This window comes from Sturnira hondurensis, unplaced genomic scaffold (genome assembly GCF_014824575.4).
Source record: "Sturnira hondurensis isolate 20B ecotype Veracruz unplaced genomic scaffold, ASM1482457v3 Scaffold0013381, whole genome shotgun sequence".
Taxonomy (NCBI): domain Eukaryota; kingdom Metazoa; phylum Chordata; class Mammalia; order Chiroptera; family Phyllostomidae; genus Sturnira; species Sturnira hondurensis.
Genome location: NW_028086012.1, coordinates 522,093 through 548,637, shown reverse-complemented (window position 1 = coordinate 548,637; position 26,545 = coordinate 522,093). Strand labels below are relative to the sequence as shown.

Here is a 26,545-nt window from a genome sequence, read left to right as displayed (position 1 = left end):
GTCAACAGAGGATGCATACTTCCAAAATGGGGGCCAAGGCTGCAGCTGCAGGACTCTTCCCAAATCTTCAGATAACCACTCTCACTGCTTATTCAGGATCTGGGTTATTAGTGGTGGAGAGAACGGGCTGGATTGCAATACTATATTGTGGACAAAGGGTTCACCTACATAATTCTTAGCAGAAGATTACTCTATTGAGACCAGCCTGAGACATCAAACTGCTGTCTCTCCCACAGTCCTAGGATTCTGTAAGCAGAGTGGGTCTCCATCACTGAGTTGCCCTGGGGCCTTAGAGAGGTCTCAGCCTCTTCCGAGGAAACCTCCATACCAGTGGCATCATTCCTCTCAGAGAGAACTTCCGTTCCCTAGGAATGACAAAGGAGTTAAAAACTGCCAGCTTCACGAGGACGGAGACCATGTCTGTCTTACTCACCACTGCATTCCTGATGCGTAGGTTGTGAGCATCCAATAAATACGTTTTGAAGGAAGGAAGGGACTAACTCCACAGCTACTTCTGACACAAAACCCAAAAGTACTACTGAATCAGCTTCAGTCAAAACCCCGTGCCAACCAAAAGACAGAGCTAACCTGGCATAGCACAAGACTTCGCTAAGCACAGAAACAGCATCAGTGTTGCAGGAAGTGAGCCAGGGCTGAGGACCAGGTGTGTCCTGGCAGCAGGACAGAGTCGCCTTCCAGAGGAAAAGTATCCTTGGCTGAAGGATGAACATGCAGCCAGTCAAGCTCTTCGGTGGCATGTGACAGTTATGGAAAGTGCACAACACGGCTCCCTCTGTCGTGGGCTTCAACGAACCTCATGCCTGTAAAGCTGTATGAACGGAGGTCTAGTTTTTCCTGACAATGCAGAAAGGTCAGGTTGCCTACATTATACTTTAAAAAATGTAGGGACAGCCTTAACCAGTGTGGCTCAGCTGTTTGGGCGTTGTGCCGAAAGGAAAAGATCACCAGTTCAATTCCTGGTCAGGGCCTCGGTTGCGTGTGCCAGAGGCAACAGATCTATGTTTCTCTTGCACATCAGTGTTTCTCTCCCTTTCTCCCTGTCTTCCCCTCTTTCTAAAAATAAGTAAACAAGTAAAATCTTTTTTAAAAAAATTTTAATGTTGGGAGGGACTGGCATCCCACTAAANCACAACACGGCTCCCTCTGTCGTGGGCTTCAACGAACCTCATGCCTGTAAAGCTGTATGAACGGAGGTCTAGTTTTTCCTGACAATGCAGAAAGGTCAGGTTGCCTACATTATACTTTAAAAAATGTAGGGACAGCCTTAACCAGTGTGGCTCAGCTGTTTGGGCGTTGTGCCAAAAGGAAAAGATCACCAGTTCAATTCCTGGTCAGGGCCTCGGTTGCGTGTGCCAGAGGCAACAGATCAATGTTTCTCTTGCACATCAGTGTTTCTCTACCTTTCTCCCTGTCTTCCCCTCTTTCTAAAAATAAGTAAACAAGTAAAATCTTTTTAAAAAAAATTTTAATGTTGGGAGGGACTGGCATCCCACTAAACAGAGCTTTAAAGAAGCCAGCAAAGACCTCAAACCTATTGCCCTCTGGGTCATCTTGGAATTAGACAAGAGTTTAACCAAAGAGAATTTTACGTTCATATTATAATGACTATTGCTAACATTTCCTGAACTGTTATTTTGCACCTGGAAATGGGTTAAGCACTTGGCATGAATATTTTATTTAATCCTCACAACAATCCCATGAGAAGTGCTGTCTTTCCCATGTTGAAGGTGAGGAGCCTGATGAAAGGTGGGTTTCAGGAAGACCACCCAGCAGCAAAAGAACCAGAGCCCAGATTCAGGCCTGTCTGACTTCGGAGTGCACGCTCCACACACCAGGCCACTCTGCCTTCTGCCTCTTGCTCAGATGGTAAGTGGGTAGGTGATCAAGACCAAGTCTTAACTTCTCTCTAAAATTTAACCCACTAGTGTCTGGAACCAAAAGTGGCTAAAGGATCTTAACCACGTGGGCTGACATTTTGTAAGGAAGCTCTTGGATTAAAGGTTCAGAAAAATAATTCAAAATGCAGGCCCTTAAACCAAGAGCTATGTAGCATTTTGACTCAAATTTTTCAATACTGCTCACCTCATAAAAAATACACGCTTAGTGCCAAACACTAAGCATGCACATAGTTCTTGGTCATATTCTTGCCAATTCCACATATTGCCTTGAATTGAAAACTATTCCAATTAGTAAGATCATTTACAAGAAGATTTTATTTAGTTATTTTCAGAGAGAAGGGGAGAAGAAAGGGAGAGAAACATCAATCAGTTGCTTCTCGCACATCTCCAACTGGGGAGCTGGCCCACAACCCAGGCATGTGCCCTGACCAGGAATCAAAGTGGTGACCCTTCAGTTCACAGGCTGGCATGTCATCCACTGAGCTACACCAGCCAGGGTCTAATCTGGTAAGACTTTTATAAAATCTCCAAAATAAGCCAAAAGGCCTTGCTTTGGCCCTGCAAATATTATTTTGTTTTAACAAACTCCTCCACTATCTTACTATTTCCTCCCTTGAGAAATTCCTGAGGAAAGTGAGTTTAAGAAAGTTTTTAAATTGAACTGGATTTATTGGCCAATTACGCCATTTTCTTATCCCTCTTCTCTTTGTTAGAAAATGTTTATTTTTGCATAATGTTTCTAAAAGGCAAAAAGAACCCACCAAAATTATAGTTTTCCAAGTTAGAGAGAAGGACTTAAGATGATTATCTTTTACTAAGAAGTATATAAGCAAGAGAAAGTTATTTACTTCACTGCACTGGGAGAGAGGCAAAATTAGAGGATTCTGATTGGTCTTACTTAGCTCACTTAAATTGTACTGTAACAAGATACTACAGACTCGCTCAATGTTAGCTGAAGTTTAGAATCAAAAAGCTTGCATGGTTTGTGTTAACAGCCAGAATACTCTACCTTCCCCCAGCTGCCATGTACTCAAGTCACTGTCCTATAATCCAAGGAGACAGATTTAGGATTAATAATTTATTACCTTCCTGTACTGCAATGTAGTTAAGAATATAGGACAGTTTGGCAGGAGAAAGTTCCTGCTGAAGGCTCACTGCTATGAGATATATTTCATTAGTCATCCACCTTAAATTAGGTGCCCAACAGATACAAGAGCAGGGATATAATGCCACCCAAAAAGTCTCCTGAAAATGTTTTTCTCCTGAAGATAAGATCGATGCACATTCAAAATACATTCTCTTAAAGAAAAAAGAAACTACTCGGTCTAGCTACAAGAGGGGCTACAGCCAGCCCTCAAAGTACAACCAAAGGGTAGAGGCAACGGAGGAAAGTGAGTTCCAGTGCCTTCCATCTGCCAGAGGCAAATACAAACAGCTATATTTTGATAAGACCAAAAAGAGAATGAGTACTGGGGAAAAGACCTCTTGTCCAACCAGGAGCTGTCCTTGTCCCATATGTAATCTCTGTGTGCTTATGAGGGTGATAACTAATCTCTCCCAACCAGAATTTGGGATTGATTACAAAACATAAAACATGGTAGTTAGAGGTACATGAAGATCAAAATACTATCTTTATAAGAAGTGATAAGGGAACTAGAGAACAAAACTTAGATGCACAATCAAAATGGGCTTTCTAATACTTCCCCATGCTGAATGAAACTTACCCCATTGGGTAAGGCAGGCTGTCCTAGCATAGGCAGACCAGTTACCTAGAACACAGCAGGGAGAGAACTCATGCAAATCCTAAAGACTGGCCACTCCACACAACAGGACTCTTTTCCAGTTTCACCAATCAGAAAAATCAGTCCTCCATTCACGAAGATAGTCACAGTAAAGGTGGAAAAAAGAGCAAAAAATTCCTTCCAAATATTATTCCCTCCTAGGAAGTGAAGTGCCCATTAATGGGCTAAGATTAAAAATCAGAGTAGGAAAGAATGATTCTCTTTAACATGTATATTCCAACAGAAAGCTGTACTTGAACAAGAATTAAATAAAAATTATTTTAAAAAAACATGTATATTCCCACGTGGTGCTATGTTCAGCATTATCTTTAGGTTAACCCATCAAACTTTTATTGTTACCTACTATGTGCCAGATGCTAAGTATGTAACTATGCATAAGATTCTTTCGTGAAGTAGTCACATAATCAAGAAATCATAGTAGACTTCTGCTCCCAGCCATGACGGAGTAACAGGTACCAGACTCACCATCTGCCATAAAACTACACAACCGACAGAATAGACAACTATTTTTAGGAGATAAGAGGCAGTGTGAGGCTACAACCCCTGAGAGATGGGAAACTTGAAGTGAGCCCTACTACTGCCCAGTTCTCTGTTAGAGACAATTTCCCAACCAGGGCACAGAAAGCCAGAACCCAAACAGAACAGAGGGGCCTCCGTGAGCCCAAGATGCGGCAATCTGAGTGTGGCTAGAATCTGAGTGGTAAGACATCGAAGAGGAAGGGGCTGTAAAAGGAGGGGTGGGGCCCCAGAAGCCCATTGGGAGGATCCCCTGCCAGGCTGAGGGGATAGGATGTAAAGGCACAGGGCAAGCCCACCTGGAGCTTATCGGAGAGTAGATGCTACAAGGTTGAGAGGAAAACAAAACCACCAGAGGTCAAACAGTTCTGGGGGAAGGAGGCAGGAATATTCTGGAATTCCATCTCTGCAAGAAGAAATCACATTCACATTGTATATCAGCAAACACCAGACAGGCTTCACCTTAGAGTAGGTCACACTCTGGAGCAGAGGTGTCAAACTCATTTTCACCAGGGGCCACATCAGCTTCCTGGTTGCCTTCAAAGAACCGAATGTAACTTTAGGACTGTATAAATGTAACTACTCCTTAACCAGGGGCAAGGAGCTCAGTGCTGCTGCTGGGTAGGAACAAGGTTCCAGGCCGGATAAAACAAGGTTCCAGGCTGGATTAGGCCAGTGGGCCTTGTGTTTGCCACCTGTGTTCTCGAACAAGACCTATTCAGAACCTCTCCTCACAAAGCCTACCACCCCACGGTATAATTTGGTATAATGATAAGGAGATGTGTAGACACCATGAGAACGCTGAAGAACAGGTTCAATCAGGGGGCTCAGGGAAAGCATCACGAACGAGCTTATGTTTACCTGAATCAGAATACATCAGAAGGCAGAATGATAACAACAGCGTGTGAACAGGACTGGGGCACTCTGCCTGGGGACATGAGATAGGGGCACTCCCCAAACAGTGATCTGAATGCAGAGGGGCAAACGAGTACACAATGACTCAGGGGTCTCTACCTGCGAATGGCGTGGAGGTGGTCTTTTCACAACTATAGGGGACAAAGGAGGAGGAAGAGGGGTAAAAGGTCATGGGTTCATTTTTGACATATTAAATTAGATGTAGCTGTGAGTCAGCCAGTTAGAGATGTGTAACACAGAGATGGCCAGGTGGTTTGTAACCCAGAGAGAAGTGAACGAACAGTTACAGATACAGGAGTGCTGGGCACACAGTTTACAACTATTGGGGGAAAATGTGATTTCCCAGAGACTACATGCAGGAGTAAGACAAAAAAAAGTAGAAACAGAACCCCAAAGAGCAAAACATTTAAGGGACAAGCTAAGAAGAGAATGATGAAGAATAATTAGAAAGCTCAATGCACCAGCTGGAAGGAGAACCAAATACGGCCTGGTGTGACTTAAAGCAGCTGAGGAAAGGGTCTTAAGAAAGGACTATGCAAAGGTGCCCAACACAGCAGTTAAGTGAGGTAAAAACTAAAGGCCCCAGCTAAGAAGGTCACTGGTTACCTTAGCAAAAGCCAAGGTTTGGGCAGAAGCCAGACCCCACTAGACTCACAGGAAGACAGGTGGGAGAATGGGGACAATGCATGCAGTCTGCTCCCTCTGAATGCTCCAATGGCTGGGAAGACTAAGTCACAGACCTGGCTAGAGATGCCTCACAAAGAACAAGTCTGGCTCAATAAACACTATATTTGTTCACTGAATATGTAATTTTTAAAAAGTAAACGAATGATTTGTACCCATCTGGTTGTTTTACCAGTCCTTGTTTCTTACTGTGTCTGTCTGCACACTGGATATGAATTATGCATAAGCCAAGTTCCATTTCCTCCACAAAACCCTCCCTTATTTTTCTAAATTTCAAAAACCTCCTAAAATAAAAAAGACACACAATAACAAGTGTTAATGAGGACACAGAGAAACTGGAAACCTCATACATTGCTGGTGGAAATGTAAAATGGTGCAGCTGCTATAGAAAAGAAAAAGTTAAAGAGTTCCCATATGATCCACCAATTCCACTCCTAGGTATTAAACAGAATGTGGTATATCCATACAATGGAATATTATTCGGCCATGAAAAGGGATAAAATACTTATGCATGGTACAAAATGAATGAATGTTGAAAACATTATATTAACTGAAAGAAGCCAGACACAAAAGGTGACATACTGGCCCTGGCCAGTGTGGCTCAGTGGACTGAGCACTGGCCTGTGAACCAAAGGGTCGCCAATTCAATTCCCCATCAGGGCACATGCCTGGGTTGCCAGCTGGGTCCTCAGTGAGGGGCGTGCGAGAGGCAACCACACCTTGATGTTTCTCTCCCTTTCCTTCTCCCTCCCTTCCCTTCTGTCTAAAAACAAATAAATAAAATCTTTTTAAAAAATCACATACTGTATGGATTCATTTACATGAAATGCCCAGAATAGACAAATCCAGAATCAGAAAATAGATTAATGGTTTCCAGAAGTTAGGGGGAGGGAGAGGAATAGGGAATGACTATTCTCGGATTGGAGCATGGTTTCTTTTCATTTGGGGGTAGAGAGTAAGAAAAATGCTCTGGAATTAGAAAATTGTGTTTTATCTCAATTAAAAAAGAATATCCTCCTTTAATCTCTCACTACAGAACTCCCAACTCCTGCCCATCTATTTAGCAGTACTTCATACCTAGTGAGATGACTCCCTTCAGTAATAGAGATCTTGAAAACAGCCTCATCAATTTTTTTTCTGGACTACTTCATTTTGTAACAGATACCACACTCTACCCCGACATCCCCGCCCTTTTCAGCTTACTGCCACATCTACCATTATCATTCTTCTATATCCCAGCAAAATGATCTAGAAATTTACCAGTATTATTCTTCTGCTTAAAATTTTCAGTAGCTCCCAGCTTCCAAAGTAGAATGCTTGCTTATAAGAGGTGCATAAAATAAATCACTGGAGTATGAAAAGGAAATATTAGCACAATTTATATGTTTTTTTAGTTGATTCCTTAAAGTTTTTGTTTTTGGCAGCTCCTATATACATAAGACATTAGCACAATGGTTCTTGTTACAATGTATGACTAAACATATATTAGGGTATATCCTCAACTCTTTTATGGAGTAGAGAGCATAAGCAAGAATATTTGTAGACCACCTACCAAAAGAGACTAAAATCAAAGCTTCTTTGCCTGGCACATAAGATCCTTCATGACCTGGCCACCATCTACATCTTCAGAAACTGCCAATCCAGCTTTGCTCTCTATACTCCAGCAACAGTAAACCGCTCGTGGAGTTTCCACTATATTAGGCTGTTTCATACTTTTGTGCCTTTGTTCTTGTACTCTGCTGCCCACCAATCACCACCCTCAACTGTAGGGAAGTTGTAGCAATGTTTTGCAACATAGAATAAGGGAGTGTTGATGAATGCTCTCCTTCTAAATGTGTCCTTGAGACAAGTCCCTAAAAGGGGAATCACTAAATCAAAGAACATCAACTTTTTAAAGAGCTCGATACTTATGCGAAAAAGCTCTCTGTTCAAACTCCCCAGCACAATTTGAAGTCAACCACATCACCCTTTGGCAGCACTAGACATTTGTACATTTATCTTCATCAATAACATGGATTAAAAAGGATTGTTCATTTTAATCTGTAGTTCTTTCGTTAGTAATGAGAACGAACATTTTTTAAATGTTTATAAATCATTTTAATTTCTTATGTATGGTACTCTGTGTCCTTTATTCATTTTTCCTATTAGGATATTGTGTTTTTTAAAAAATTGATGAGGAAGAGATCTAATAAACTCAAATATACAACAAATCTGTCATGTGTTGCTTGTTACGCTCCCTCAGTTGGAACACAACTGGTTCTCAGTTCTTCTGTGGTAAAGCTCCAAACTCTCCTGAAACGGAACTGTACAATCCAATCTCCACCAGAACCACTCCTAAGAAAGACACATGGATCCAGAAACACATGAAAAGATGCTCAATATCGCTAGCTATCAGAGAGATGCAAATTAAAACCACAATGAGATACCACTTTACACCTGTCAGAATGGCCATCATAGACAAAGCAACAAACAAGTGCTGGAGAGGTTGTGGGGAAAAGGGAACATTAGTGCACTGTTGGTGGGATTGCAGACTGGTACAACCACTATGGAAAACAGTATGGAATTTTTCTCAGAAAATTAAAAATGGATCTTCTTTTTGACCCAGCAATTCCACTGCTAGGATTATATCCTAAGACCCCTGAAACACCAATCCAAAAGAACCTATGCACCCCAATGTTCACAGCAGCACAATTTATAATAGCCAAGTGCTGGAAGCAACCCAGGTGCCTGTCAGTAAATGAGTGGATCAAAAAATGATGGTACATTTACACAATGGAATTCTCTGCAGCAGAAAGAAAGAAAGAGCTCCTACCCTTTGCAACAGCATGGATGAAACTGGAAAGCATGCTAAGCAAAATAAGCCAGGCCATGAAAGACGCATACCATATGATCTCACCTTTAACAGGAACCTAATCAACAAAACAAACAAGCAAAATATAACCAAAGACAGTGAAATAGAGAACAGGCTGACAATGACCAGATGGGAGAGGGGAGGGAATTTCAGGGGAAAAGGGGAAGGGTTTGCAGGAACAAGTATAAAGGACACATGGACAAAAACGGGGGGCGGGGGTTGGAAACAGGAGGGAGGTGGAGAGGGCTGGGGGAGGTAGGCTGGGCTGGGAGTAAAAGGCAGAAAACTGTACTTGAACAATTTAAATAAATAAATAAATAAATAAATAAGGAAAGAAAGAAAGAACGAACGAACCAGTCCTAAGAATATCACCTTTCCACCTTTATACTCAAACTGCTCACGAGGATGCTGCTTTTAATAACAAGCTCAAGCAACACTAAGATGAGCCCAATGAACCCACAATATTATGTCTGATCAAGCGTCACCCTGAAAAAATAAGACAAACTTGGAAATGCTTCTCTCTCCCCTATACTTGGAATACCTCAGATGACAAACTGCTTATCATGGTTCAGGGTAAAAAATGTCTTTACTCCCAAAAGAGCACTTGTGGTTGGAAGGCACAATAGCAGAAGAAAAAGAGCATGAACTTTACAGTGGACACACCTGGGTTCAGAAACCTGGCTCTGTCATGTTCTTGTCATGTGAACTTGGTCAAGTCATTGTGCGCCTCTGTGCCTCAACTTCCTTATCTACAAAATGAGAATAAAACTCTCTGTTGTACGTTTATCGTGAGGATTAAATGAGATAAGACATGTAATGTTTATAACCAGGGGTCTGGAAGGCTGTAGGTGTACTTCGAAAAATGGGGTTTTCCTACTCTGATGGAGCTAAAACAGTAACTTATTTAATTCAAATGATCTTATATAAAATGCTGGCCTGAAATAGCTGTCCCAGCACAGCATCATCTGAGTAAGAAACATTTAGGTCAGCTTTCTGTCAACTGCAATTTCCACTGCTATAATTACGCAATCATCAACCACCACACTGCAAGACAACAAAAACCCCAAAGCTGATGTTAATAAAATTGCTAAATACAGTAATTACCTGAGTCTCAAGATCATGACCACCAATTCCTTTAGGAAAGCAACAGAAACCTTTGTAATTACAGGAGCAAGAGGCTCATTAGTTATCCCAGACAGTGGTCTCTGTAACAGAAGGTGTTCGGTCACTGCCCAGAATGGGCAGAATTTCTGAGCATACCAAGAAATCTTTCTCAAATTGCTATTTTTTCACATTTCATACTCTGAAAGAAACAATGTCAACAGAAGAACTGAAAGGAGGGAAATGACAGAAAGAAAGGATAGTCTTTGAAATCTAGCCTTCTTGGCACTCTTTTCTGGCAAGTCTCCAGCCTGGTGAAATAATCTCTAGGAGAAAAACATAGTTTATCAAATCTATCAGCATAAGGGCTCTCTATGGAAAAAGCAAAGGACACATTCTCCCTGTAATGTTGGATTCCTTTAGGAAAGGAAAGGAAGCAAAGAATCATTTATTAAACAGCTATATTCAGAGTGCTGTACTATGATATATGATTATTTTATCTCTCAAATCCATTTGCACTTTATTTTTATTGTTGATACTTTGCCCACCTCCACTGAGTCCCCACCACCCCTCCGCTGCTCAAGGTTTTATTGTTTTTTTTTAATTTTTTTAGATTTTATTTATTTATGTTTAGAGGGGAGGGGAAGGGAAGGAGAGAGGGAGAGAAATATCAATATATGGTTGCCTCTTGTGTGTCCCCTGCTGGGAACTGGCCTGCAACCCAGGCATATGCCCTGACTGGGATTGAACTGCAATCCTCTGGTTCGAAGGCCCGCGCTCAATCCACTGAGCTACATACACCAGCCAGGGCAAGGTTTTATTGTTATTAAGTGCAAACATCCGGTTCCAGGTCCACATTTCACAAACCTGGCAGTCTGCCCAACTCTGAAACCTTTATCTTTTCACTAGACCTCAGCAAATCTCAAAATGATCATGCCAATTCTCCCATATGACAGAGAACTCAATTTAACCTTTAGCTCCAAAACAAGACAAACAAATAATCTGAACTAAGTGTCCATCAACAGGCTGTTTCTGTCACTAAGCACACTCACTGCTTTTCTGCCTCCAATTAGTCTTTCAAACGAATGGAAGGACCCATACAAAATGCCCTTTTTTAAAATCTTAAATCTATAAAGAAAATGATACCTGTTGACAACCACAGAGCACTGAAGCAGAAATAAGTGTAAAACAGGTACAGGATCCTCAACCACTTCACAGATGTCTGCCAACAAAATCCTGATAAAATCCAGGAAGCAGAGCTTGGCTTCACTCCCAGCCTCTTCTCCATGGCCTTCCAGATAGGCAGAACCAGTCCACTAGAAAGAGAGAAAGAAATTAGGTGCCAAGTAATTAATAATTGATTCCTAGAAATGTGGCATGCAGGGTAGAGAACATGATAAATAGGGGGAAGAAAAAAATTCAGTTTGTCTTTCACTGCTCATCTCTGCCAATAAATTTTAAACCTGAGCATTGGCATAGCCTATAATTATCAGGATAAAAACACAGCAAAGGCTATGAAATGAATCCACTGGAAAAAGGAAACACCTTATTGCCCATTATTTTCTAGTCTAACCATAAATCATCTATGTGGAAGAACGGAAAGAAAGAATGCCAGCCTGAGAAAAACACCTGAGTTTCAGTTCTGGTTCTGCTTGACAGCTCTGTGACTTTGGCCAAACACATCCTCTTATCTATGAAAAGGAGAGATTAGACCAGAAGGGTTTATGTAGCCATATTGTGTGTGTGTGTGTTTAATTTAATGTGATTGTCTTCAGGCTGGGTGCACACTCTCCAGTTTGCCACTGTCCCTACCACTATTACCTTAAAAATTTATCCAATTTATACTTTGAGGTCACCTCCCTAACCCTTGGAATCATTTGTAACTCAACTTGAATTCATATATACATTCAGCAAATATTTACCCAGTCCCTATTATGTGCTAGAGAAGTGCTTGCTAATCTACAATCTAGGGGGCTGTTTGATTTACATCCTTTCGGAAGGAAAAAATATTTTCCACCAGTTCCTTCTCTCTTATACAACTTCCATATATTTTATAATTACCTAAATCTTGACAACACTAAGAGGGTTGATCTAGTTCTGAAGAAGCAGTTCAACATCACCTGTCCTAAATGTGCACCTGTTGTCCACATCTGGCAAATGGCACAGACTTACAATCACAACCATCAGCCTACAGTCGGGGAAGCTGGCATTGCATGGGTTGGATATCAACACTATTACCAGGAAACATACACACACACACCTACAAACTGAGATACAGCCTAACCAAGAAAACACTTGCATTGAACCTTAAGCATCTGAAGGACTTTATCCTTCTCATTCACTCCCATCCATTCCTGTTTTTAGTTGCTCTGTAGTTGTATGTTAGGGAAAGGGGGTAGAAAGGTATGTGGGCCAGAGACATGCACAAGAGATTAATAAATAAAGCCAAGTTAGAAAGTATATCCAGCAACTTCTTTAGTCTCTAATGGTGAGTGTGCATGTGTGTGTGTGTATGTGAATGGATCTTACGCAACACATTTCTGTCTACCATAAAAGGAACTGAGACTCAAGGTGACTCAACACCTGTCATTAGTAGCATGGAAGGTGGGCGACAGAAGCATTAAAGAAATGAATAGGTTTTGAAAATGGGAGTAATAAACACCATTGGATTCGCAAGCTGATGAGAAGTACAATATCTTACAAACCATGCACAAGAGGGAGGCAGAGCTATTTTCCTGTGAACTTCCAACCAGTCATTTCTATGAAACCTACAATTGCCCAAGGACACAAATCACTGCTAGGGTCCAGTCAAAGGCTTTCTGACCAGAGCAGGAACACCACCACATCACCAAGATCCAAATGGTTGGTTACAGAATCAAAGGTAACAGCCCAGTGAAAGAACACACACCCCCACAATACTTGACAAATGAAAGTCTAGAAACGCATGCAATAGTTCTGGCACTTGGGGCGTTACAAGTACACCCGAAATAAAAGCACTCTCTGTTGCAGCAGCTGCTCAGACAGAGCAGGGGGTAATGTTTACTTAATACTTCAGGTTGATGGGGAATGTGTCATAGTTCAGTCTGTCAGCTACATACGTGGAACTCCATTTATGTACACAGCGCTAAGATATTTGAACAACGACAAAGCCGGTCTGAAACAGCCTATTCAAATGGTGTGAGTAAGCAAGAATAAAGCTCCCTTTTGAAAAAAGTCTCAGATATTTGGGAAAGTTACAGAACAGACTGCCATGAATGCTTATATTTGCAGACATTGTTTTCCAACTAGCTAGAAAAATGAACAGACTGTTCAGGGCGGGGGTGGGGGGTTATCTTTCTTATTGATTCCTAGCCTCCAGGCTGTTAATCACCTAAGAAAGCACGAGAAGAGTCAGCTAATGCTCTTCGCCTACTACATCTATTGTCGGTTGGACAAGATCATGAGGTGAGAGATGGCAAAGCTTTCCTGGAACCTCGCCTAAGTTTCCTTTTTCGGCTTCCTACATTTCACTTTTGTGCTCCCTGCAGCCACCGCAGGACCCCTCAGTGGGGCATAATTTCCCCAGTACTGGATAAGGCAGGTTTCGCACTGTGATTTACACCTCGGGCTCAGCCTCGCCCTCCTTAATCTGCATCAACTTTTCATCTCGGTAGACACAACCAACACCAGAGACAGCAGGCGAGGGCGAGGCTGCAGAAAGACCAGGGAGCTAAGACAGCGGCACCACGAGCCGGTATGTCTGTCAGGAGCTCCAGGACCAGGTGCCGGCCTGAAAGAAGCGGGCTACCGCCTGGGACTCGAGCTCCGCACCTGTAAAGCCAGAAGCAGCTGGCTGCCCTAGCCGGGCCAGAAGCGCCACCTCCGGGTCCCAATACCCGGCCAGCGCACCCCCAGAAATAGCCCGTCCCGCTCGCCCCTCCCCTGAGCTCGTAGTCCTGGGCCAGGCAGCCAGCCGCCTCCGGCCACCTACCGGGGCTCAGGGCCACACAGCAGGGCCCCGGCTCTCTGGAGCCTCCGCCTCCCGATCCATGGGGTCAGGGGCCCAACCTCCGCTCCCCTCACCCGGAGGAGGAGGAAGAGGAAGAAGGCAGTGCGGGATTCCCACCCGGCAGCTCCCTCTTGCCTCAGCCTCCCTGGACAGCGACAGCGGCCGGAAACACCGCCTCCTCCCACCTCCCGGGTCTCAACCCGGAAATACGCTCTCCTCGCCGAGGAAGCCCTGCTGCCCCACCACCCCGGAAGCTCAATTCCAGCCGCAAGCACGAGGGGGAGGAGGGGCAGTGCTGGAGGTAGAACTACCTACGGGCGAAGGAACATGAGCCTCCAGGCTGTCGCCTCCCGCTCTCCAGAGGCAGTCTGCCTGACCTGCGCGAGCCCGGGGCCCCAGACTCGGGCAATACCCACAAGCAAGATGGCGGCAACGGCAGCACCCACAGAGGCTTAGCGCTCCGCCGTGTCATTGGCCAGACCTTGGAGTGAAGCCGCCAAGCATTGGACGAGAGCTCTGCGGGGGTGGGGGTGGAGCTGAAGCACCCGGGAGCCGGGAGTGGGCAAAGCGGCGTGAGCAGCGGCCCCAGGCTCCCGCGGCATCGCGCTCGGAGAAGACCTCGCAGCTCGGGGCCGCAGCCTGGTGAGCTCAGCCGCCTTCAGGCCCTCCCCTACATCCCAGCCAGGGCCTCTCCGAGACGGCGCTGATCGACGCCGACACACCCGGGGACCCTATCGTGACTCCATCGCGCCATATCGCGACATCATCGTGCCCTGTCGAGACTCCATTTTGTCACAGCTCTTCTCAACATATAGCTATATATTTTTTTAATTTGCCCTGTCATCTTTGGGGGCTGTCCCATGTCGTGATTTTGCCGTGATCTCTCCGTGACATCACCGCGCCATCGTGAAGTGTGATCTCATCGCTGCCCTGTCGTGACTTCATCAATGTCGTGTTGTGACTTGGCCGCGGCGGGACAGGTGGTGACCGCCAGGAACCCTCCTCCCCTTGTCATCTCCCCACCTCTGCAGCCCCGCTTCGATTATCCGGCTTTTGGATTCTCCGTTGTCCTGGGAGCTACCCGGGACCCTTTCTTGCTTCTCCAGCCCCGGCCGGCATCCACAAGCTGGTATCGAGGCGAGGAGAGGGAGAGCAAGGGGTTAATTCTGCTGCTCCTGCTGCTGCTGCTGCTGCTGCTGCTGCTGCTGCAGCTTCTGCCCAAGGGAGGGAAAAGAGAGGAGGCAAGGAGCCTGCGGGGGCGACTGAGAGTTCTGGCTGGAGGGGTGGTGTCCCCAGAGGGGCCACCAAACCTTTCCTGGTCAGTGCCCTGCATCCTCACTACAACAGAGGCTTGTGTCCTGCCTCTTCCGGAGAGGGGAGGGGGAAGGAAACCTAGAATGCCCTTTTGCCTCCTGTCAGCCTGAATGCGGATAATCGAACTTCACCCTGTATGTCTCCATTCCCACCTGTCTGTCCTCACCACTCCCTCCCTGTGTGCCTTAGTGGAGGGAGGTAAAACTAGGCTTCTCGTGCCAGTGGGCAGCTGAACAGTGGGACCAGCCCCCTCCCAACCCCAGGACGCTGGTGAGGAGACTGGTCCAACTGAACAGCAGTATGCATGGTCCTTTCTCGCTTTCTAGAGGTGACCTTGCACCAGGGTCCCTTCATCCCTAAAGATTTGAAGGTCCAGCCCCTTAAGGGGAGGTCAGTCCTGAGGATCCTATCCCTCCCGCTCCACCCCTCCCTCTGTGCTAATCCCTCCTTCCATCTTCCACCCACCCCCACCCCCACCCCTCCTCTGCAGAGGGATGCTCAGTCCCTCTTGTGTTCACAGTTGGGCAAGACTGGCATCATGGCCTCGGATTGTGAGCCAGCTCTGAACCAGGCAGAGAGCCGAAACCCCACCCTGGAGCGCTACCTGGGAGCCCTCCGTGAGGCCAAGAATGACAGCGAGCAGTTTGCAGCCCTGCTGCTAGTAAGGAGCTGACTGAAAATTGGGAGGTGGGAAGGACTGGGTGGTTGGACCCCCTAGGAATGGGGTCTGCAAGTCCTCAGGGATATAGAGGTGCTGCTGGTGTCCCTGGAGTCACCAAAGTAGACCCAAGACACCTCTTTGGACTGAGGTGTCTTGGGACAAAGGGGAGAATGGGGGTGAATAATGTTTGTGGCCCTAGGAGCCTTGGAGGAGGCTGCCTAGGTCTGCTCTCTGGGGTGTCCCAGAGCAGATGGGAGCTGACTCATAGGGTAACAGCAGCAGGTAGTAACTAGTGCAGAGTATTTGAAGGCTGCGGACGATTGTTCTGGGGGGTGGAAAGGATAGCAGGACTTAAAGTGACTGGGAAGGGGTCCCAGGGGATGGCCAGGATGGCAGTGGGTAGGCTGGGTGTAAGGGAGCTGGTTCTGGGCTCGACCCTGCTGGAGGAACCCAAGCTGGGGACAGCAGAGTAGGAGCTGCAGTGCTGGGAAGGGGGGTTGGTGTGTGGGGGTGAAGGGAGGAGGGAGTACAGCCTGCTGCTTGTTTGCCATGGCAACAGGGAGAAGGCTCTGGAGTCAAGGGCTCACACTGCAGCAGAGGAGGTGTTTAGGTGAAATGTAAGGGGAAATGTTTTGACAGGCAGAGCGGCGAGACAGGAGCCATTTCCCCTGAGAAGGTGGCGGGAATGGATCAGAGACTCCTTTGGAGGGAGCAATTAGGAAGGGACTCTAAATCCTTGGAGGGTTTAAACCCCTCCTATCCCAGGTTGTGGGCATCAGGATTAGTCATCAGGAAGAACTTCTCAACTAACCAGGTGATGAAACAGTCAGTATTCGAGGAAGCCCAGACTTCACTTCTCTGGAGATAATCATAGATAAGGGATCCTAGAGGTCACACCCGTCTGTCTCCTGGGAGAAAGAAGGAGCTGAATGAAATGACCTCAGGAATGCTTTTCAACCTCATTGCGGGTTGCATTACATAACCTAAACCTACCAGAGTCAATACCCCAGGGTGCAAGGGACAGTCTTTGCCACCTCTTTCATCTTGCTGATAGCACGTACTCCCCTTCAGGTGACCAAGGCAGTCAAAGCAGGTGACATCGATGCCAAAACTCGGAGGCGGATCTTTGATGCTGTGGGCTTCACCTTCCCCAATCGTCTCCTGACCACCAAGGAGGCGCCGGATGGCTGCCCTGACCACGTTCTCCGAGCCCTGGGCGTGGCCCTGCTGGCCTGCTTCTGCAGTGACCCTGAACTGGCCGCCCACCCCCAGGTCCTGAACAAGATCCCCATCCTTAGCGCTTTCCTTACAGCCCGGGGGGACCCTGATGATGCTGCCCGCCGTTCCATGATCGATGACACCTACCAATGCCTGACGGCTATGGCAGGTACACCCCGTGGGCCCCGGCACCTCATTGCTGGTGGCACTGTGTCTGCCCTGTGTCAGGCATACCTGGGGCATGGCTATGGCTTTGACCAGGCCCTGGCACTTCTGGTGGGGCTGCTGGCCGCTGCTGAGACACAGTGCTGGAAGGAGGCGGAGCCTGACCTGCTGGCCGTGTTGCGGGGCCTCAGTGAAGATTTCCAGAAAGCCGAGGATGCCAGCAAGTTTGAGCTCTGCCAGCTGCTGCCTCTCTTTCTGCCCCCAACAACTGTGCCCTCTGAATGCCTCCGGGATCTGCAGGCCGGGCTGGCACGCATCCTCGGCAGCAAGCTGAGCTCCTGGCAGCGCAACCCCGCACTGAAGTTGGCAGCCCGCCTGGCACATGCCTGTGGCTCCAACTGGATCCCGGCGGGCAGCTCTGGGAGCAAGTTCCTGGCCCTGCTGGTGAATTTGGCGTGCGTGGAGGTACGGCTGGCGCTGGAAGAGACAGGCACAGAGGTAAAAGAGGATGTGGTGACTGCCTGCTATGCCCTCATGGAGCTGGGGATCCAGGAATGCACCCGCTGTGAGCAGTCACTGCTTAAGGAGCCACAGAAGGTACAGCTTGTGAGCATCATGAAGGAGGCCATCGGGGCCGTCATCCACTACCTGCAGCAGGTGAGGGTGCAGTGGTTCACGGGCAATCCAGAGTGGGGGAGGCGGAAGGCAAGGGAAAGGGAGCGTTAGAACTCCCTTACCTCCGTGGAAAGGGGAGACAGCGAAGATGCTCTTACCGAGGACTGATCCTGCAGCGCTCCTGGGAGTAGTGTGTGACCCAGCCCACCCCACCCTCCCTGTGCCTCCACACAAGTGCCATACCACACACCATATGTGCTCTCACATCACAGTACATACACGCGCACACAACACAATAACCTCCCACTCACAGCCCCCCCAGTACACACACACAAAATCGAAGCAGTCTGTTCTGCTCGATCTCTAGCACTGTTTTACACACATGTGCGTGCAAACATGGGGCCCTGCAAGGAAAAGGAGCAGGGCCACCTGGGTCCTGCCCTGCGTAGAGGTTCAGCTAGCTCCTCCCAGGTCAGAGCTGCTGCAGAGGGAATGTTTACTTAGCTCTGGACCTCCAAGTTTCCTTTTAGCCCTGAGATGCTTCAGAGGTGGTGGGGCAGGGGGAATGCTAGCTGAGTCCCAGCAAATTCAGGGGCATGACATCTGAAGTCCAGCTGACTCAGCAAACATGTCCTGAGGACCTACCTCTAAAGGGCTCCCAGGCCAGAACTCCCTTACAGCTGTGTTACTCCAAGGCCAGCCAGCATGCTGTCTAGGCTGGGAGGGACCCTGGTTTTGCTCCATCTCAAGGGGGTCCTGTGGCAACAGGTGGGGCCGGAGAAGCAGAAGGAGCCCTTTGTGTTTGCTTCGGTGCGGATCCTGGGCGCCTGGCTGGCTGAAGAGACCTCCTCCCTGCGCAAGGAGGTCTGCCAACTGCTGCCCTTCCTCGTTCGCTATGCCAAGACCCTCTATGAGGAGGCTGAGGAAGCCAATGACCTGTCTCAGCAGGTGGCCACCCTGGCCATCTCCCCCACTACCCCAGGGCCCACCTGGCCAGGGGATGCTCTCCGGTGAGTTTATGGTTAGAGTGTCCAGCCAGACTGTTTTAAAGAAAAGTGTTAACACAGAGACACCTCCTCTCCCCAACACTGAGCTGTGCCAGACTTCCTGACTAGTGTGCAAGAGTGCCTTGAGGACTTTTTCTGTTTCGGAGAACTTGTCCCCACAGGACTTCTGGGCTGCCAAGTCTCACTGGCCATCCCCAGATTTCTCTATAAGGAGAAAACTCATGCTTACTGAATGTCATGCCAGGCATTTTTCTCTACCCTTTACCAAAATGATGTCATTAGGTCCACACAGCAAATCTGTGATATAAGTCTCATCCACGTCTTCAGGGTGAGAAAAGTGAGACTCAGGGAGGTTAAAGTCACTTGCCCATGCTCCCACCATGCGGCAGAGTCCAGGACTGAGCCTAGGCCTGTGCAGATCCAAAGCTCGTACTTTTTCTGTGGTACCTACGAGGATGTGCCCTCCTTCTCCCCAACTTCCATTTCTCTTAGGTGGTGTGCCCCCAAAAAGGGACTCTCTCCCCACTTCTCACACATCTCTCCCTTTCACATCCCCAGGCTCCTTCTGCCCGGCTGGTGCCACCTGACCGTTGAAGACGGGCCCCGGGAGATTCTGATCAAGGAGGGGGCACCCTCACTTCTGTGCAAGTATTTTCTGCAGCAGTGGGAACTCACATCCCCCGGCCACGACACCTCCGTGCTGCCTGACAGCGTGGAGATCGGCCTGCAGACCTGCTGCCACATCTTCCTCAACCTCGTGGTCACTGCGCCTGGGCTGATCAAGTAAGGCTGGGGGAAGCCGGGGGCGGGGGGGGTGCTGCTCCGAGTTGCCCCAGATACCCATCTCCTACTTTGTTTCCCCGTGCCCAGGGATTCCTGTTAGTGTTAGAAGGAAAGGGTCACAGGACAGACAGAACCACCCCCATCTTTGCAGCCCCTCTGGGCACGTCTTCCAGTTCCAGTCAATCCAGTCTCAGCTCCCCAGATGCCATGAGTGGGGCCCAAAATGAACTCTCCACCCTGCTGCCTGATTTGCCAAATCCTGGCCTGGTGAAGCTGGGAACCCAGGCTCTTAGGTTTTCCGAAGGGCATGGTCTGGCTCTGTCAACCCCCACCCCCTACCTTCTCCCGTGTTTACCTCCCTTTCTCCCCAGGCGAGACGCGTGCTTCACATCTCTTATGAACACCCTGATGACGTCGCTGCCCGCACTAGTGCAGCAGCAGGGCAGGCTGCTTCTAGCTGCCAACGTGGCCACCCTGGGCCTCCTCATGGCCCGACTCCTTAGCACCTCTCCAGGTAAGCCCTGGGGACTTGATCTTAATAGATGGGGGCAGACGGCCTGGGGGACCTTCTGGCCACTGGGCATGTCACCATTTGCAAAAAAAAAAAAATGGTTTTATAGAATTTCCCAATTCAGAGGAACTCTCTGAAGTATGTCTCCATCCCCCACCCCACTCTTCCCAAAATGATATCACTCTCTTCCCTCTGAGGACTTCTAAGGCAAGGTCGGGTGGGTGTAAGTGCAGGCCTACTCAGAGGCACAGGCACCTGGAAACCCAGCAGCCCCAGGAACCTGAATCCAGTGCTGTCAAGGTGGGGCCACCCCCAGCCTTGAATCAGAAACCTTGCTTCGCTCCATTGAGGTTTTTCTCTGCTCAGCACCTCATTTCCCTTGTGGCAGGCTTCAGTGCTGGCTGCCCCTCTGTGCATACCCTCTCCCCAGCTCTGCTTTACTCTGGTTGTGTGCAGGGGGAGGGCTTGTCCCCTCCAACCCCTGCCAGTCCTTTGTGTCTGCTGCTTTGGTCATGGTGTCTGCTTGGGTCCCTCTGTCTCCGCCTGTTCCCTCTGCCCCATCTCTCAGGTTGGAGTTGCTGAGCAGATGTCTGGGAACAGGAGTACCCAGCAGTAGGAAGAGGAGCCCCCCCCTGCTCCCTAGCCCCCGAACTTCCTCAGTCCCAAGCAACATCACCACAGGTCCTGAGTAGAACCCCAATGCTGGTTCACCCACAAATACCACCAGGTTAGATTAACAGCCTCCAGGAAAGTCTGCAGTGCAGGGGTGACCCCCAGTCCAGCAGGTTAAGCAAAGCTAGGTCGCCAGCTCTGGGTTCCCTCTAGCGCCCTCTTCTGGCCCAAGAGTCAAATTGGTGCAACTTCCTCAGCCTGTTGAGGAGCCCTAGGCCCTGAGGGGCTCTCCTCACTACTCAGACTGTACAAGAAGGTCTAACCATGAAGCTGAGTGTATCAAGATTATTACATTTAATTCTCATAGCAGATTTCTAAGATTATAGCACTATTGTAGGTCCTTTTTCATAAGTGAAGAAATGAGACACGGAAAAGTGAATTACCCAAGCTGACACAGTGAAATCAAAGACAGGGTTTGAACCCAGGAAAGTTAATTCCAGGCTATGCTTCAGCCCCCTGGGCCCACACAGGAAGGGAAGGTAAGGGCCTGGCAAAGCAGCTGACCCATCTGGTTCATGCCCCCACTGCCTTCTTGCCTTCCAGCTCTTCAGGGCACACCAGCATCCAGAGGTTTCTTTGCGGCCGCCATCCTCTTCCTGTCGCAATCCCATGTGGCACGGGCCACACCTGGCTCAGACCAGGCAGTGCTGGCCCTGTCTCCTGACTACGAGGGCATCTGGGCTGATCTGCAGGAGCTCTGGTTCCTGGGCATGCAGGCCTTCACAGGCTGCGTGCCGCTGCTTCCCTGGCTGGCCCCCGCCGCCCTGCGCTCCCGCTGGCCACAGGAGCTGCTCCAGCTGCTCGGCAGCGTCAGCCCCAACTCCGTCAAGCCAGAGATGGTAGCCGCCTATCAGGGTGTCCTGGTGGAGCTGGCACGGGCCAACCGGCTGTGCCGGGAAGCCATGAGGCTGCAGGCAGGTGAGGAGACAGCCAGCCACTACCGCATGGCTGCCCTGGAGCAATGCCTGTCGGAGCCCTGAGCGGGTGTCCACTGGGGACAGACCCGGGGGTGGGCAGTGAGGGAATGAGGGAGGAGGCATCTTCCCTGAAGCCCCCAAACTGGATCCCCCTCCCCAACTCCCCCCCCAAACACCCCAGCTTTCTGGCTTTTTCAAGAGCAAGGGCATGGTGCCCACCCTTCAAGTGTAAGGAACTGCACCCTGCCCCCTGAGGCTGCTCAGGGGCAGGGATTGTCCAGGAAATCAGTGAGGCTGTCCCCGCCAGGTCGGGGAAGACTGGAGTAGCCCCCAGGGAGGGGGGCTTTTAAGTGTCATTGTGGCCAGTGTCTGGCTCCCTGAAGGAGGGAGACCCCAGGGTGGGACAGGGTTGGCAGGAGCTGGCTGCTTCAGCCCATTTGCCCTGCCGGCCAGGGTGTGGGCTCCTTTGGCTGTGGTGCCCCTCTGGCCTTCCAGGTCCACGTCCTTTAAATTGGCCATTCGATTTTTGTCTTTGGCCCTCTTGGGCAGAGAGCAGGTTCAGACCGTTGACATCACAGTTCTTCCTGTCACAGTGACCCAGGGTCTGAAATGCTCCATCCATCCAGGGAAACCTGGGACAGACAGTGCTGGTGTGGTGGGGGGAACCTTCCACCTGAGCTTCCTTGAGGGGACTCAAAAGCCCTGGGGCCCTGTGGTCTCTTGAGCTTTTGTGTTGTGTTACAGCAGAGTGACGATGAAGGTTGGGGGGGGATTTTTTTTGCCAGTCCTTACCCCTGCTTGGACACCTGAGCATCTAATTTCTGTCCTCCTGGTGCCATCTGGCCTGGCTGGAGCCAGGAACAGGAGGACATGTTCCCAGAAGCCGCATGTTTCCCTAGTGATTGCACCCCGTCGCATCGTGGTGCCTGGCTTTAAATCCCACCCCGCTATGGCTCCTCTCTGCAGAGACGCGACTGGCGGCTCCAGCAGGGACTCCATTCTTAGGAACCCAGGGCGACCCCTGCATACCTGACTCCCTGCTTCCCTTCCCCTTTCTTTCTCCCTCCCCTCCCCCAGTAAGTTCCGTGATCACCAAGTTCAAAGCTGTGCACATGTGGACACTCAATAAATGTTCATTGGTGAAGGTGGCTCCTGTGTGGTCTGTCCTGCACCTTCTCTCTCCCAGGCCCGAGCAGCTCACAGCTGCCAGTTGCTGGACATAAGCCTTGCTGAGCGCACTTCACAAGTGTTATCCAGCCCACCCCAGAATCCTAGGAAGCAAGCATTATCCTGATTTTACAGAGATGCAACTTAGCCATGGGTAGGTGATTTGTTCAAGGGGCTAACAGCTAAGTGCCAGAGCCAAGACTCCCTCCGACTTCAGGCTGCACTCTTCATTGCCAGGGCAGGGCTGCAAACTCACACGGGTGGTACCAGGCCTAGTGAGGGCCCTGGTGCTCTTCTGTACAAATGAGGGGCTGCCCCCCGCCATGCCAGCAGGTTGCTGCCCTGTGACACTGCCACATCCTCCAAATTTTAAAGAGAATTCAGAAATCCTAATTTTTATGTGAGATCTGATTTTCAAGAGATAATTTTTTAAAATTCAGTCACTACTGCCGCAACAGAACATCTGTGCCAAGTGAGACGGGGAAGGGCCTGAGTCTTCAGCAGAAGATGAGCAGAGCACCCATTGCCGCCCCGACCTGAGGCATGGCTGTCAGACTGGGGCCGGACCAGCCCCGGGGGCCACACTCTGCAGACCCTTCTCCACCCAGGCCCTTGAACCAACAAGCATTCACTTAGCATGTCCTATGTGCCTACTTATGGTTGGCTGCGCCCAGACAGAGAGGAGCATTCATTATTTATTTATTGGATGTACTGAAAGTCATGTATGGATTCCCTGAAATCCCTGAAAAATACAAGCAGACATACCCCGCCCTCAAGCAGCTTAAAACCTAGAGGGAAAACAGACAAAGCAACAAGGTATCAACAAAGGTATAAACAGGTGCTCCTACAGAGGTCTGAACAAAGTATGGCAGGAGCCTGAGAGCCCCTTTGCCTGGCTGAGTAAGTCCAAGAAAAGCTTTTGCTCTGAGACCTGAGGGTGAAGCCAGCTTGCCAGGTAGACACGCAGAGGAAGAGCAGGAACAAAGGCATGTCAGGTTGGGAACAGCAAGTAGGTCAATGCTACGGTGGAAAATGTGTGTGGGAAGTGTGGAAGGTGAGATTGGACCAGTGGACGTGGGCCAGCTCTTCCAAGCCTTGGTGTGCTGTGCTAAGAAGCTTAGATGTGGGATCATGTGAGACCTCACTTTTGAGTAGATTGAATGTGACCCAGCTGCATTTAAGCAAGATGATTTTGCAAGAGGGACGACTGAAGCAGAGCTCAGAGAGGAGGCAGTAAGTCTGAACTAAGTGGCAGTGAGGATGCAGAAAACATAGGTAGGAATTATAGAATAGAGCTTGGTGATTAACGGAGTGAAGAGGGGCGGAGAGCCAAGGATGACTTCCAGATTCCTGCTCTGGGCCACTGAGTGGACAAGAGCACTCACTGTTACAGGAAACACTGGGAAACAGGTCTGTGTACAATATAAGCTCTGAATGTAAGTGGTATAATTGTGCCACTTGTGGTACATCCAGGGCAGTTGCTTTCTGCACTCTGGAGTTGAGACAGGTCCAGGTGAGCAAGATATGTGAGTCCTGAGAGTGCTTGAGGTCATCTGGAGAGGTGTAAAAAGCAAAGAAGGGACCCAAAGCAAGTGGCAACCACTCATGGTCCCTACACTCATGCAGTGGGGGAGCCAAATGGTGAAGACAGCCTCATAATACAAAGTACACTATGCTCTGTCTGTGCTTTAGTGAGGAAGGGTCAGAGAATTCTGGACTGTGGAATCCAGAGAGGGTTAGGCTAACTTGGAGAGGCCAAACTTGCTCCTGGTAATTCAGCTTTCAAGAACACTGGAGCTGCAGTTGTAAGATTTTACCACAAGGTGGAGCCTAAACATCTCTTTGTGCCAGATTGCACCCCCACCCCCACCCCCACCAGGCCCAGAGCAGAACGTTATGAAAGGCTGGGAGGAGCATGGCTGTGTCCACAATGAAGGAGGCAAGCCAGAGTTTTTCCTCACATAAATGTCCAAATGCAAGCTCACTGTTTTAAAAGAGAGGAAAAGTTCTGAGCCTGGGAGAAGAGCAATGTTAAATATGCAAAATGGGAGTCTGTATGTTTGGATGTGTGTAGCTATACGTCAATATACATGTATGTCCTGCATTCTCGTATGTGTGTTTTCCATGAGTGTCTCTGTGCATGTGGTGTGTCCCGTCTGCCTAGGGGTGTCTACCTGGTGCCCCACGCATATCCCAGGCCTCCACACGTGTGCATGTATCTCAGCGTGAGCAGTCCCTGGGCTTGAAAGAGTCTGTAGCCATAGGACCCTTAAGTTTTTAGGAGCCCCCCCAAATTAGCAACAGATAATGGAGAACATTCCTCTCCCCAGTAGCCATAAGCAAAATCATTGATCAGATGACTTCCTCAGATTACACCTGGGTTGTATGGCTAGCTATCCAAGGTCATGCTTGCATGGAAGCTTCCTACAGGAACACTCAGTAGACTGAGATTCACAAACTCACCATTCATTCCTTCATCATCCCTTAAGTAAACAGTCATTGAGCACCGGCCATGCACCCAACCCAGTGCAGGACACATTTTCTGTTTCTCCTTTCGCCTTGTGAAGTAGTTCATGAGGCAGGAAAGGAAAATTAGTTGCAGCCACCTGGAGCGCTGCTTAGAGTGTTTAAACGTTTTTTCCCTGACAATGGACCATGACGAGCCCCAGCAGAGTTTTCAGTACGGAGGTTGCATGGTCTAGTCACTCCTGTTGCTAAATGAAGTTGGAATTGGATCAGAATAGATATGGATGAAGACAGGAGACCAGTTAGTGGGTCTGCAGTGCTCTGGGCAGAGGTTTCCGGCAGCACTGTATTTCTGAGTCACCTTACTGGCTATTGACACAGATTGCTGGGCCGCACCCCCAGAGTTACATTTGGGCTGGGATCCAAGAACTGACACTTCTTTTTTTTAATTAATTAATTTTAGAGAGAGAAAAAAACATCAGCGTGTGGTTGCCTCATGTGCACACCCCCCAATGGGGACCTGGCTCGCAACCCAGGCATGTGCCCTGACTGGGAATCAAACCAGCAACACCTTACTTTGCAGGCTGGAACTCGGTCCACTGAGCCACAGCAGCCAGGGCTCAACTGGCACTTCTGATACATTCCCAGGTGATGTAGCAGATGCTGGTCCAAGGAGCACACTTTGAGAACTACCAGTCTATGAGAAAGAGTGTAGTAGCTTAAGGTGCTGACAGAGATCAAGAGATTTAAGGGTGAGAAATTACAACATGCCATGAAGGTGGCTGGGGAGAGGTCAGAGTCTAGGATGATCCTATTTTTAATTTAAAGGATGGAGGTGGCGTTTATGGAACGAGAGAACTCAGGAGGATAAGCACATGAGGGTTGTTGGTCAGGGGAGGAGGTGTTGAGTTCAGTTTGGGGCTTGGCAAGTTTCAGATGGCAGCAACAAGATGTCTGGAGGAAATACCCTACCAACAACTGCATCTGTGGGCCTGGATTTCTGGTGAGAGATACAGACTGGAGATAACACGGCTGGGAGATGACGGCAGACGGGTAGTCATTAAAGTTTTGAGAGGGGATGAACTCACCCAAGAAGATTGTAGATAGCAAGAAAAGACAGAAGCTTCAAGTCTAAGGATAAATTACCGACATTAAAGATGTGGCTGAAAAGAGATGAATTAGGAAAGAAGACTAAGAAATGGCCAGAGCAGAAAAGAGAATAAGGCAAAAAGGGAGTGTCTTCAGCTGCAGGGAAGTTGGGTGAGGAAACTCA

The 26,545-nt window shown here is 48.6% G+C and overlaps 2 protein-coding genes across 8 annotated transcripts in view; one reads left to right on the top strand and one right to left on the bottom strand.

Annotated features, from left to right (window-relative positions):
* Window positions 1–14,227, bottom strand: part of KIAA0319L (KIAA0319 like) — a 98,036-nt gene extending 83,809 nt beyond the window's left edge. Inside the window, exons 1-2 of one of the 5 annotated variants that reach the window (XM_037061450.1) lie at window positions 14,088–14,227; window positions 10,935–11,104 (exon numbers count right to left, since the gene is read on the bottom strand). In XM_037061450.1, coding sequence (XP_036917345.1) covers window positions 10,935–11,076 — 142 coding nt within the window. In that variant the 5' untranslated portion in view covers window positions 11,077–11,104; window positions 14,088–14,227. Of the gene's footprint in view, window positions 1–10,934; window positions 11,105–11,417; window positions 11,434–13,758; window positions 13,936–14,087 lie in introns of those variants that run through there. The other 4 variants (XM_037061451.1, XM_037061453.1, XM_037061452.1 and 1 more) reach the window with 4 other exon arrangements.
* Window positions 14,216–22,787, top strand: NCDN (neurochondrin). Of its 3 annotated transcripts, none has more exons than XM_037061456.1 (7): window positions 14,216–14,418; window positions 15,611–15,751; window positions 16,823–17,791; window positions 18,518–18,759; window positions 19,315–19,539; window positions 19,911–20,053; window positions 21,266–22,787. In XM_037061456.1, the coding sequence occupies exons 2-7, from the start codon at window positions 15,629–15,631 to the stop codon at window positions 21,700–21,702; spliced, it is 2,139 nt and encodes a 712-aa protein (XP_036917351.1). In that variant the 5' UTR covers window positions 14,216–14,418; window positions 15,611–15,628; the 3' UTR covers window positions 21,703–22,787. The 3 variants fall into 3 exon arrangements, with proteins under 3 accessions (XP_036917351.1, XP_036917350.1, XP_036917352.1); XM_037061455.1 differs by having other exon boundaries at window positions 14,216–14,756; XM_037061457.1 differs by lacking the exon at window positions 14,216–14,418 and adding an exon at window positions 14,766–15,094.
* Window positions 22,788–26,545: the final 3,758 nt, after the last annotated feature.

Bases quoted from the DNA above. Each gene is read 5' to 3' on its own strand.
- NCDN (XM_037061455.1), top strand. From the start codon at position 14,724: ATGTCGTGTTGTGACTTGGCCGCGGCGGGACAG. The intron at 14,757-15,610 runs GTGGTGACCGCC...TTGTGTTCACAG, and splicing joins ACTTGGCCGCGGCGGGACAG to TTGGGCAAGACTGGCATCAT. The intron at 19,540-19,910 runs GTAAGGCTGGGG...CTTTCTCCCCAG, and splicing joins ACTGCGCCTGGGCTGATCAA to GCGAGACGCGTGCTTCACAT.